Consider the following 13392-nt stretch of genomic DNA (forward strand, 5'->3'; position numbering starts at 1 on the left):
GCGGGGATTGGGCAGCGCTGGGTTGTGCAGTCCTCTGGGTTAACCACGCTGGGAGCTGTTTCCACCTCTGACCTTAGGGAGCTAGTCTGGGGGAAAGAAAAGTTACCCAGCTTGGAGACAGAAGGAGCTGTGCAGACAGGGCTGCGGGGACTGGTGTTTGAGTGAGGGACACTCTAGCAGGGGGAGAAGGCCAGGGAGATAAATGCTACACCTGTGTCCTCCTCCCTGCTCCCAGATGGACGGGCCCCCCCTGGAGCCAGAGGGCTAAGAGAGCCTCTGGGTCAGACCGTGGGTGCCATCAAGGGCGGGGGTGAGGGGGAGGGGAGTGGGAGGGTGATGAGACCTGGAGAGCTACTCCAGGGTCGCACTGGGAGAGCTTGGGGCACCATCTTTCTACTAATCACACTAGCTGAGTTTCATCGGTTATTGGGGGCACATTTTTCACATCTTACCATCTGTGAAAATGGGGTGTATCTTACAGTGGACAGTGGCTTGGCTTTGTTGACGTGTACATTTCAGGATTTTAATGGCTGGTACAACCTTACCTGTGCCATCTTGCTGGGTGTTAGCCTTGGGTGCTGGTTATATGATTCTGGACTTTTCCGTGCATATGAAAGAGCAGACGTGCAAGGCGAGAACTGAGTCTCCCCCCTCATCTCCCCTACCCCCACTGACCTCCCTGCCCACCCCCAGGCCATGGACAGCCAGAAGCAGTTCAGCGGTCCTGAAATCCAGTTCCTGCTTTCGTGCTCCGAAGCGGATGAGAACGAGATGATCAACTGCGAGGAGTTCGCCAACCGCTTCCAGGAGCCGGCCCGGGAAATCGGCTTCAACGTGGCGGTGCTGCTGACCAACCTGTCAGAGCACGTGCCGCACGACCCGCGCCTGCGCAACTTCCTGGAGCTGGCCGAGAGCATCCTCGAGTACTTCCGGCCCTACCTGGGCCGCATCGAGATCATGGGCTCCTCGCGCCGCATCGAGCGCATCTACTTCGAGATCTCGGAGACCAACCGCGCCCAGTGGGAGATGCCCCAGGTCAGGGGACCCGTGCGCGGGCCTGCTCGCCTCCTGGGGCTTCGGGCAGGCGGGTGCTTCCTCCTTGCACGCTTGGACCCCGCATGGGGCCGTGTGTGCCTTGCACATCTGCTCTGCAGGCCTTGCAGTGCTCTGGCAGGCCCATGGCCACTGTTTGCTGCACATTTTATGGGCCCTACTGTGCCCTTGCACATCCCTGGCTCACCCATGGCCACTGCTTGCAGACTTGGCCCACACGTGGATGTACACGCGGCAGGGGCTCTGGGGTGCCCTGGCATGCTGGCCCACCCCTCACCAGTCACCACATGTGCCCCCAAATGCCTTCTGAAGTCCTGGCCCACGATGCATACCGCACTTATTCTCAGCCCGCACATGCGTGCGCACCTCTTGCACGCTCACCCTGAGGATGCCAGCGTGCCCTCCAGAGCCCTGGCGTACCTCATTCATTCACATCCCACGTGCCCTCGCTGTAGCCCTAGCATGGCTGTGATCAACGCGCTCACTGGGGCCACCCTCTCAGACTCACCCATGAGAGCCCTCGTGTGTCCCCGGCAGCCCGGGTCTCCTCCTTAGCGTGACGTGCCCTATCTCAGCCCACAGGTGCTCACACACCCCTCACACTCTCACTTGCCCCAAGACTACACTGACTACACTCACATGGCCCTGGCATGCCACCACAGCGCCTCACACATCTAGCTGGCACGTCCCATCCCCATTCCCGCGCAGGCCCCACACGGCCCTCGCACACCCTCCCCCTCAGAGCCCGGGCACGCCCTTGCTGTCACACTGCCCTTGTGTTTCTCAGACACCCCCAGGCACCTGACACCCCTCCCACGTGCTCTGCACACCCCTGGTCTCACACTCATAGCCCGTGAGGCTCACACACCCATCGCTTCCTTGACTACTGGGCCCCTCATATCTGTTCTCAAGGGACGCCTGGCTCAAGGCTGACACACAGGCTCAAGTTCCACACAGAGTCCTGTCCTCGTGTTCTGGGCCCCGTTACACTGGCTCCCGGCTCCCCCTGCGCACTCCCGCCGGCCTCATGTGCATGCAGGGCTCGCCCGCACTTACACTCCTTCCCTCCCCCGTGTGGGCCCGGCCCTCTCATGCCTGCCCTGTGCCCACACCCACTGTGCACTCTGAGCCTCGCGTGGTCACGCACGTCCGCCATCCCCTGCGCTGTGCTGCCGTGCCCTCCTTACCCCATCCCTCCCTCAGTCCCTGGTGCTCCCCACATACTCCACAGGAACCCTCGAGGTCTTGCACGCTTACCTGTGTCCCCTCGGGCACCGCTGCACACTCCTCACCCACCTGGCCCGCACGTGGTCGCACCATCCTTGCACTCAGGATGTCTGTGCATCCCTGCAGGGAGCCCCCGCTCACCATGGCCTTCACACCCGCTCCAAGTGCAGGCTGTGGGAGCCCGGCCCCTCCCCCACCCCACCCCTCACAACGCCCCACGTGCAGGCTCTTTCCCTTATTGTCATTTCTCCAATCACCCTCTTCCTCCTGCTCGCCCCTCCCCATTCCCTCTTCCCCCTGCTCCTCAGGTGCCATGTGGGCCTTTGGAACACTGGCGGGGCAGTATGATAATAGCAAACACTATATGGCATTTATTAGGTGCCAGGGTGTTCTAATCACTCAACATTGACTAAGTCATTTGATCCTCACACCAACCCTATAACATAGGTCCTACTATTGTGCCCCATTTTACAGAAGGGGAAATGGAGGCCCAGACAGTTAAAATCACTCCGCTACCTAGTGGCAGAAACGGAATTGGAATCTAAACAAGCTGGCTGCAGAACCTTTGCCTTCAATCACTATGGTGTTTCTCTCAAAGAAGCTAAAAACAGCTTGTTGTGAGTTCGAATCCTACATCTGCTACCTCTCATCTGTGTCACCTGGGCATGCAACTTTCTGAGCCTCTGTTTCCTAGGGTGATTGTGAGGATTAAGTGAATTTTATGAGTTAAATGTATCTGCTTGGTACAGGGCCTGGCCTTACTGAAGCAATTACAAGAGCACCTACAGCTAGCGCTCCGCGGGTTTGCCATTAATAATAAAAGCAACGATGCGTTCAGGACAGCGCCTGCTACGGTGAACACTGGCAGACGCCGCTGCTGTGGTCGCTGCTGTCCCCAGCCCCTGCTGACGGCGCCCCCATCCTGTCCCCTCCGCCCCGCGCTGCAGGTGAAGGAGTCGAAGCGCCAGTTCATCTTCGACGTGGTGAACGAGGGCGGCGAGTCCGAGAAGATGGAGCTGTTCGTGAGCTTCTGCGAGGACACCATCTTCGAGATGCAGATCGCCGCGCAGATCTCGGAGCCCGAGGGCGAGCCCGAGACGGACGAGGACGAGGGCGCGGGCGCGGGCGCGGGCGAGGCGGGCGCCGAGGGCGCGGAGGAGGGCGCGGCGGGGCCGGAGGGCGCGGCGGGCGCGGCGGCGGCGGCGGGGATGACAGCGCGCGCCGTGGCGGCCGCGGGCCAGGCCCTGCGCTGCCTCAGCTATCGCAGCCTGCGGCGGCGCGTGCGACGGCTGCGGCGGCTGACCGCGCGGGAGGCGGCCACCGCGGCCGCCGCGCTGCTCTGGGCGGCCGTGACGTGCGTGGGGGCCGCGGGCGCGGGGGCGGCGAAGGGGGCGCTGCGCCTGCTCTGGGGCTCGCTCTTCGGCGGCGGTCTCGTGGAGGGCGCCAAGAAGGTGACGGTGACCGAGCTCCTGGCGGGCATGCCCGACCCCACCGGCGACGAGGTGCACGGCGAGCAGCCGGCTGGGCCCGGCGGTGACGCGGACGGCGAGGGTGCAGGCGAGGGTGCAGGCGACGCCGCGGAGGGCATGGACGACGAGGAGGCGGCGGTGCACGACGCCGGGCCGGGTGGCCCCGACGGGGCTGTGGCCGTGTCCGACGGGAGCCCATTCCGGCCCGAAGGGGCTGGCGGTCTTGGGGACATGGGGGACACGACGCCGGCGGAGCCGCCCACGCCTGAGGGCTCCCCCATCTTCAAGAGGAAGCTGGGGGTGAGAGGGCAGGCGGGGACTGGGGGTTCTGGAGAGATGGGGCTGGGTGGAGACGCACACAGAAGAGGCGCAAGGCAAGAGGGACCCTCAGAGAGGGACAGCGAGATGGAGAGACACACAGAGAAAGGGCCCAGAGCTGGAGACCTGGAGAAAGACTCGCAGTTCCTGGGACAGAGAGGGAAAGAGACACCTGGGGGACCAGAGAAAGTAAGAGACCCAGGGACCAAATCAGAGGGAAGAGAGAACAAAGACCCAAGACAGGGTCAGGGAAACTGGGAAAGACCCTCAGAGATACACGTGGTTGTGGGGAATGAGGTAGCCCACGTGGGAAAGGCCCCTGGTCCTGGGAGTGCCATGGTGGGGTGTGGAGGTCAAGGCGATGCTGAGAAGTCTCTGGGGAGAAGAGATCCACTGGGAGTCAGCCGGACCCTGCGCAGTGCTTTGGGCCTCAGTTTCCCCTCCGTAAAATGGGAATCATCATCCTCTGCCTTCTGGTGGGGGAGTGTGGAACTTAGATTGTTCAGGGTGAGGGAAGAGAAGAGGAGTCAGGGAGGGGCAGGCAGGTCAGCGCTGAGAAGCGCATGGCGTGGGGGCCCCAGCCCTGATGCTTGCCCTGCCCCCAGGTGGATGGCGAGGAGGAGGAGTTGCCCCTGGAGCCTGAGCCTGAGCCGGAGCCCGAGCCAGAGCCCGAGAAAGCCGAGTGAGTGGCCTTGGGGCTCAAGGGGCCCAGCTCCCTGGACTGGGAGTCTCTAGAAGTCAGGGCCCGAGGCTGTCCTGGCCACCGTGTGTCCTCAGCACCACCCAGCCCAGATTCAGGCACAGAGGAGAGGCTCGTGAAATCAGTGCTCCCCTCTTACCGCCAGGCCTTCGTGTGGGCCTTCCCCTCCCCGGAGCACCTTCCCCCAGCTTCTGAGTCTTTTCTCTCCTTTCCATTCTGCTCACGTGGCTCCTCTCCAGGAAGCTGACACTGACACCTGGCCCCTCCTAAGTTGAGGAGGTGTCTCCTCCAGGTTCCCACAACCCCCTGACCACTCTGGGCTGTCACTGTCATTGTCGCTATCTGCCTCTCCCATTGGATTGGAGCCTCATGAGGGCAGGGCCTGAGGTCGTCTCATCACCCTGTGTCCCCAGCTCCATTCAGACCTGGGCCAGTGAATGGCTTTGAATGAATGAATGAATGACCTCCTGACCCCTCTCTGTGTCCTGCCCTACAGTGCCGAGAATGGGGAGAAGGAAGAAGTCCCTGAGCCCCCACCAGAGCCCCCTAAGAAGAAATCACCTCCTCCATCCCCTCCGAAGAAAGAGGAAGCTGGGGGCGAGTTCTGGGGAGAACTGGAGGTGCAGAGGGTGAAGTTCCTGGTGAGGCTCCCAGTGAGACGCCCTGCCCCACCCACCTCTCCTCCCCACTGTGTTCTTGGCCTCACCTGTTCAGGCTCTTCTCCAAGGCGAATACCAGCTGGGGAGAGGGCAGAGATGTCCTCAGACCTGGGGACAGGGTGACATGTCCGGTGGCCCTCACTTAGCTCCTCACCCCCTCTATGCCCACTGTCCTTGTTCCAACCTCCATATCACTTTGCTCATCTGGGGCCACCTGCCTGAGCTTCCCAAATCCACCCTCTATCCACAGCTAAATTCAACTGAGACCACCGCTCTGGCCCTCCTCCATGGCCTGTTTCTTGGCTCTGAGCCTTTAGGGTCTGAGCCCCGACACCAGCCCCAGCTGCCAGGGTGGAGGTCCGAGTTCCTGGGGAAGTGCTCGTCTCGCCTGGGCCAGGAAGGAGGGCAGGCGTTCGGGAGGCAGGTCCCAGGGCTCCATGTGTCCTGTCTCCTCTCAAGGCCCAGCCTGAGAGGAGAGGGTGAAGGAAACACATGGAGCAGAAGGTGGTTCAGTGAGGGTTCGTGGGACGAATGAGGGATAGAGGGAAAGATAGAGGTGGAGAGAAAAGAGGAAGGGGGAGACGGAAGATGTCCCCCGCCTGGGGTAGAGCAGACAGGGTAGCCTCACATGGGAAGCAGCAAAGCAGAGTGGTCAGGAGTGTGGACTCTGGAGTCCAACTGCCATGTTCACATCCCGGGTCTGCCTCTCCTTGACTATGTTACCTTGAGCAAGAGCCTCAGTTTCCTAATCTGTAAATTGGGTGTAACAGCAGTACCTGCTTCATAGGGTTATGGTGAAAATTAAACCATTCATGTATATATAGCTCTTAGCCCAGGTCTTGGTATACAGCAAGCACTCAATAAATAGGAGGTTGTGGGACCAGATATTGAGAAACCAGGTGTTTTGCTTGTGGGCAATAATGGGATGGATTCTCCCAGGAAGAGGCTGGACTGTGAACTCTTTCTCCTTTTCTCTTCCTCCCAGAACTACCTCTCCCGGAACTTTTATACCCTGCGATTCCTCGCCCTCTTCTTGGCATTTGCCATCAATTTCATCTTGCTGTTTTATAAGGTGCTGATCATGGGGGGCTGGGAGGGGCAGGCCCTTATCCAGACTGTGGGGTGGGAGGCTCAGCCCTCCCCACCCCCCGCAGGTTCCCAGGGCCCTGCAGTGAAGGGACAAGGAGTTGTGCTCAGGGTTCTTAGGAGGGTTCAGGGTGGACACCTGGATCTTGGGACCCCCAGTGCAGGGTAACTGGGGGTGTCTGGGTCCATCTGGGACAGACGCCTGAGTACCTGTGGGAGTTAGAGCAGAAGTGGGATCTGGATTCCCTGTCCAGCTCTGCCAGGGGCCAGCCCTGTGCCTCTGGGTGCAGGCCCTCATCTCTCAGTGGCACCCACTGATTCAGTCAAGCATCTCTGGTTTCACGTAAACTAAAGAGAAGTTTGTGGGGAGGAGGAAATGGGCAGCTCATAGAATGGAAGGAAAGGACTAAGAACCAGGGCTCCCAAAGGACAAAGGGACCCTTGGGGTCTTTCCAGGGATCTAGAAAACAGGACAGAGAGGCAGACTAAAGATCAGAGCGTGTTCCCATCATGAACTGGGTTAAGAAACAAACAAATAAAATTAGCCGGGCATGGTGGCGCATGCCTGTAGTCCCAGCTACTCGGGAGGCTGAGACAGGAGGATCGCTTGAGCTCAGGAGTTTGAGGTTGCTGTGAGCTAGGCTGACGCCACGGCACTCACTCTAGCCTGGGCAACAGAGTGAGACTCTGTCTCAAAAAAAAAAAAAAGAAAAGAAACAAACAAATAAACAAACAAACAAAAAAACCCCCAAAAGATCAGAGTGTGGCTTCTGTGGCACAGAGTCTTGCCTCCACCACTCACTGGCTGCGTGATGTTAGGCAGGACACTTAACCTCTCTGTGCCTCAACTTCCTCATTGGTAAAATGGGACAGTAACAGTGTCTGCCTCATAGAGCTGTGAGGATGGAGAAGATCAATATACGTAAAGCACTTACAACAGTACCCGGCATATAGAAAGTGCTATATAAATGGTAGCTATTACTAATTTTAGGGTTAGTGTTAATATTAGTGGTCAGTCTCTTTAGGGCTCCATTATGCAGATGAATCAACTGTTTTCAGTCCTCTGTCACCTGGTTCAATGGGCAAATTCTCAGGACAGAGTCTGATTTGCTACCTAGGGTCCTGGACCCGCCCCTTGATCTTGATTGACAGTCCCGCCAAGACTGGTCCTGTCCAATCTCAGGAATTGAAGCTGTTAATTTTGTTAGTGGGTTCGGGGTATGGCAGCTCAGGAGCCAGGACACCGTGGCCCTGCCCTGATGGACCTCTGTCCTCACTTCAGGTCTCAGACTCTCCACCAGGGGAAGATGATATGGAGGGCTCAGCCGCTGGGGACCTGTCAACTGCAGGGTCTGGTGGCGGCTCTGGCTGGGGCTCAGGGGCCGGTGAGGAGGCTGAGGGTGACGAGGATGAGAACATGGTGTACTACTTCCTGGAGGAGAGCACGGGCTACATGGAGCCCGCCCTGCGGTGCTTGAGCCTGCTCCACACGCTGGTGGCCTTTCTGTGCATCATTGGCTACAACTGCCTCAAGGTGGGCCATGACCCTGGGCTCCAGGGCGAAGGCCTGTGGGGGAGGGAGGAATGCTGGGGCACTGGCGGAGAGGACCCGGGGCTGGGGCTGGGGGCCCTCACAGTGGTCAGGCCAGGGGGTCCTGGAGCTGGGGTGAGGACCGGGGAACTGGGTACAGGATTAGGGGCTCCAGCAAGGATGATATTCAAACCAAGAACTGTGGCATGTCGTAGCTGGGGAACTGGAATCAAAGAACAAGAGTTCTTTGGGCTTAACATTTTTACATATGATGTTCCCTCTGCCTTCTATGCTTTGCCCTGCTTCCACCCCCTTACCCCTACCTCTGTTTTACCGATTCTCAAGGCCTGAGTTCAAACTTCCCTCCCTTGGAAAGCCCCGGACTGCACCAGGCACCACTTCTGGGCTCCGCAACTCCCCTGTTTTTCTCCCACCCTGGCCTGGACCCTTCCGCCCACGCCCCCCCATCCTGACCCTTCTGCCCATGTCCCCCCATTCCTGCACTCATCATTCTGGGAAAGCTCTTGTCATGTGGGGTCTCACGGGCGAGTTCCTGCCGCTCTGCTGAGTCTGTGGTCTCTCCGAGGCGCCTGACACCCACCCTTTGCCGCTCTCCACGATCTAGGTGCCCCTGGTGATCTTTAAGCGGGAGAAGGAGCTGGCCCGAAAGCTGGAGTTTGATGGCCTCTACATCACGGAGCAGCCTGAGGACGACGATGTGAAGGGGCAGTGGGACCGACTGGTGCTCAACACTCCGTAAGGCCCAGCCCCCACTGCAGGGCGGGGAGGGGGACAAGGGCTCCCGTCCCTGCTGGCCCTGACTCGTTGTCCCCAAGCCCTAGTCTTGCTCTCCGTCAAGCAGACACATTTCCCCTGCATTAAAGTACTTGGGGGGGGGGGGTGGAGCGGGGGCTGGTGACACATGGAGATTGCTGGTCCCCAGCCCTGGAGGTTCTGGCTCACTGAGTCTGGGGTGGAGCCCAGGAACCTGCATTTTGAATCCTGCCCCGGGTGTGATCCTCACCCAGCTGCCGTGAGTAGGAAGTAAGAAACCACCTGGTTTTTAAGCAGGACCCAGGAAGGGAATGAGGGTGTGTGAGGGCGATGCGGTGAGACTGTAGACCCCCAATCTGCACCCCGGCCCCCTCCATTTCCCCCCAGATCAAGTCCCATTTCACGTGTTGATACAGTGGGGCTGCAGTGTCAGAGGGTGACAGCTCTAGAATAAGAACACCAGGCCAAGTTCAAACCCTAGGTTGGCCATACCCAAGCTGGGAATTCTCAGTCAAGTCACTTAGCTTCTCTGTGCCTTAGTTTCCTCATCTGTAAAATGGGGATGAATCATAGCCCTGCCCTCACAGGATCTTGTGATGACTCAATGAGTTAACATAGTTTCTGCAGCACAGTAAACCCTAGACAAGAGCTGGAGGTCATTTTATTACGGAGTCCTGCCTAGCAGAGAGGGTGTGAGCAGGAAGGGGGGTAAGCCACGCCAAGCACATCCTACACTCATTGTCACCATCAAAGGCACATTTAGCTTACACACATTTAGATATGTGTGCTTAGTGGAGAGTGGGGGAGATAGGGAGGGAGCGCTATTTAAAATAGTGTCTGCTCAAGGTCCTGACTTCTAAAGACCATTTCCCAGGAAAAGGAGCCACCCCCTTAGAGAAACAGTAGCTTTTAGGGCTGGAGCAGGGGATGTACACAGTGAGCCTGGTTTATCTTCTTGGGTCAGAAAGCAAAGATGTGCCCTATGAGGAATGGTGACATGCTGACAGGAACCAGGACCCCGCTGGATGGGGCTCCCACTGGGCAAAGCCAGGACAGTATGAACATCAATAAGGACAGGAAGTGCCATGAGTTGAAACCCTTCAAATAGGTCTAAGTGCCATGAATTCCTAACACGTCTTCACTCCAGCCCCTCAAAAAACAAAACTCAGCTGGGTGCAGGGGCTCACACCTGTAATCTCAGCACTTTGAGAGGCCAAGGTGGGAGGATCGCTTGAGGCCAGGAGTTTGAGACCAGCCTGGACAACATGGCAAGACCCCATCTTTTACAAAATAAAAAAAGAAAATGAGCCAGATGTGGTGGCAGGTAGCTGTAGTCCCAGCTACTCGGAAGGCTGAGATGGGAGGATTGCTTGAGCTCAGGAGTTTGAAGCTGCAATGAACTGTGTTAGTGCCACTGCATTCCAGCCTGGGCAACAGAGGGTCTCCAAGAAAAAAAAAAGAACAACTTATTGGCCACCTTTGAAGGATGCCAGGGCATAACTTATCACTCAGAAACCTGGTAAATAAAGGGCTAGAATCATCATCAAATGCAACGAAATAAAACAGTGGGAGAAAGCAGGCTGTTCCACCGGAGTTGGCACGGGGTGGGTCGGCTTGGACTCCGCCGTGCCTGTCACCACACGAGAGCCCCCCGACAGGAGTGCGATTCTGGTGTCTTTTTGCACACCTGGCCCTGAGTGCAAGTTCCCTGCCTTACCTGGGCTCCACCCAAGATGGCAGCAGGGTCCCCCCTGTGCAGAGTCCCCTGCGAGAGAAGCACTGGGGTTTCCAACCACCCTGGCCTGGCTGGTGGTTCCTGACTCTCTTTTCCTAACATCTCACAGTCGCTCTCTCCTGGCAGGTCTTTCCCCAGCAACTACTGGGACAAGTTTGTCAAGCGCAAGGTGAGAGGATGTGGATGCCGAGGGGGAAGGGCCTCCTGGGCTGGGTCCCTTGCTGCCTGCCACCAGGCCATCGCAGCCCTGCCAAGCACTTGCTTTGTGTGTGACCGTGGGCGAGAGGCTTTGCCTCCCTAAGGAGCACCTCCGTTTCCCCATGGGGAAGCGGACACGATGACCACGCTTCCCTGCCTTGAATGACTGAGATATGGAAAGTGCTTAGCGAGGGCCTGGCACCCAGCGGATGCTCAGTAAATAGCAGCGAGCGGCGCTGTCTGACGCACACAGTTAAGCACACACTCTGCACCCCAAATGCCCACTTTTCCACTCCTGGCTTGTCAACCCTTTTGTGCCTCGGTTCCCTTCATGTTCAAAGTGGGGCACTAATAGGGCCGACCCTACAGGGCTGTAAGATTATATGACCTGCTGCGTGAGCGGTATCTGGCCCGTAGGAAAACACTAGATAAGTGTTGGCTGTTACCATCACTCATTCACTTGATAAATGTTTATTGAGTACCTATCGTGTGCCAGGAAATATTTCAGGAACTTAGGATCCAGCAGTAAACAAACAGTGGTTCTGACATTCAGCCTGGAGGGACAGAGGAGGAACACATTTGTAACATGCGGGTGGTGATCAGAGCTGTAGTGACGTGGTGCGGGGGTGGGGAGCGTGTGTGTTGGCCGGGAGAGGCTGCTGTTGTGTGCAGGGCGCCCAGGAAAGGTCACGCCAATCAACAAGGAGGTGAGGGCGTGAGCCAGTGGAAGTCTGGGGGAAGAGTGTCTGGGATGAGGGAGCAGCCGTGCAAAGGCCCTGAGGCAGAACATACCAGGCATATTTGAGGAGGCCAATGTGGCTGGAGTGAGTGAGGGGACGGAGGGGAGAAGGTAAGTTCATAGGTGACAGGGGCGCGATTATATAGGATTCCTTGCTTGCCTGCCTAAAAATAATTATCCCAGTTAATTTGGCTAATGAATCAGCTGGGCCTTTATAACGTTGGACCCTCTCCCTCAGGATCTGAAGAAAGCTCTGGCCCTTCCCCCCAGAAAGATGCACCCCCAATTTCTCACACAGAGTTTGGAGTGTCCCGAAAACAGCCCTCGCAGGCCGAGACACACATTCCCCCACCCCTGCCGTGTGTGCACAGCCTGATGCTCTCCTGTGCAGGTCCTGGACAAGCACGGGGACATCTACGGGCGCGAGCGGATTGCAGAGCTGCTGGGCATGGACCTGGCCACGCTGGAGATCACGGCGCACAACGAGCGCAAGCCCAGCCCGCCGCCCGGGCTGCTGACCTGGTGAGCTGGGGGCGACCCTGGGCAGGCCTGGGGCAGGCAGGGGGGTGGCCAGGCTCTGACCCTCAGGCATCTCCCCCCAACCCCTGCCCCCACACAGGCTCATGTCCATCGATGTCAAGTACCAGATCTGGAAGTTCGGGGTCATCTTCACAGACAACGTGAGGAGGGGAGGGACTCGGCAGGGGAGGGGTGCTGGGGGTTGGGGGCTCCACCCTCAGTGTCCCTGGCCAGAGAGTGACTCCTGAGCCCCTGTGTAGCTCTGACGCCCCAGGCTCCCTGTCCCCCTGCACATCCTTTGACCCCTGAGTGCTCCTGGATTCCCAGATGACTTCCTTCTGCAGAGGGCTCCCCACTTGCCCCAGGATGCCTGTAACCCAGAGAGCTTGTCACTCCTAGTGCTCCCTAATCAGAGGTGCCCCCACCACTGGAGCACCCCCAGCCCTCCTGAGTGGTCCCCGCGTGCACCTTGACGGCTGACCTCTGTGTCCACAGTCTTTCCTGTACCTGGGCTGGTACATGGTGATGTCCCTCCTGGGACACTACAACAACTTCTTCTTTGCTGCCCACCTCCTGGACATTGCCATGGGGGTCAAGACGCTGCGCACCATCCTGTCCTCCGTCACCCACAATGGGAAACAGGTGTGGAGAGGACCCAGCGGAGGGGTGTGGGCTGGGCAGGGACGAGCGTGGCCATGTGGGCAGGGGTGGAGGGGTCTGGGCCGGGCGGCTGGGCCAGGGATGGGCAAGGCCAGGCGGGCCGAGCTGGGGCAGCGAGGGCAGTGAGGCCCGGGGGCTGAGGGCCACACGGGCTGAGCTGGGGTAAGGACCTGCAACGGGCATGGGGGAGGGACAAACCGAGGGTGGCGCTAACCCACCCCGTGCCTGCCCCCAGCTGGTGATGACCGTGGGCCTCCTGGCGGTGGTGGTGTACCTATACACCGTGGTGGCCTTCAACTTCTTCCGCAAGTTCTACAACAAGAGCGAGGATGAGGACGAGCCTGACATGAAGTGTGACGACATGATGACGGTGAGTGTCTGCAGCAGGAACTGACTCCGCGTTTTCCCGTCTGTGAAGAGGTAAATAACACTACCCGACTCATGGACTTCACAGCGGACCCACGTAGGTACTTTGAACACTGCCAGGCACTTAGTAAGTTGCTCCTTAAACATTAGCCATTGTTTCAATATTATTTGAGGTTTTAAAATGGAAAAGTGCTCAGGCAAAGTACCGCTGCCACTTAGGAGCCATGTGACTTGGGGTAGGCTCCTCAGCCTCCTCCCTGTGCCCTGGGGGCCTCACCTGGAAAATGGGTGCAGTAATAGCTCCGGCTTCTAAACAGTGCCCCCCAGGCGCTCACACTTGAAAGACTTAGCATGGTGC

General features: G+C 58.4%; 1 protein-coding gene across 2 annotated transcripts in view; it reads left to right on the forward strand.

Moving 5' to 3' along the window:
- RYR1 (ryanodine receptor 1) overlaps positions 1-13392 on the forward strand; it is a 105715-nt gene that overhangs the window by 89741 nt on the left and 2582 nt on the right. For both annotated transcript variants that reach the window (XM_069456778.1, XM_069456777.1), the window contains 12 exons: positions 694-1035; positions 3228-4049; positions 4673-4749; positions 5264-5408; positions 6412-6498; positions 7795-8046; positions 8669-8799; positions 10679-10721; positions 11881-12011; positions 12109-12169; positions 12504-12650; positions 12904-13038. In XM_069456778.1, the coding sequence (XP_069312879.1) occupies positions 694-1035; positions 3228-4049; positions 4673-4749; positions 5264-5408; positions 6412-6498; positions 7795-8046; positions 8669-8799; positions 10679-10721; positions 11881-12011; positions 12109-12169; positions 12504-12650; positions 12904-13038 (2373 nt within the window). The remainder of the gene's footprint in view (positions 1-693; positions 1036-3227; positions 4050-4672; positions 4750-5263; positions 5409-6411; positions 6499-7794; positions 8047-8668; positions 8800-10678; positions 10722-11880; positions 12012-12108; positions 12170-12503; positions 12651-12903; positions 13039-13392) is intronic.

This window comes from Eulemur rufifrons, chromosome 24 (genome assembly GCF_041146395.1).
Source record: "Eulemur rufifrons isolate Redbay chromosome 24, OSU_ERuf_1, whole genome shotgun sequence".
Classification (NCBI taxonomy): domain Eukaryota; kingdom Metazoa; phylum Chordata; class Mammalia; order Primates; family Lemuridae; genus Eulemur; species Eulemur rufifrons.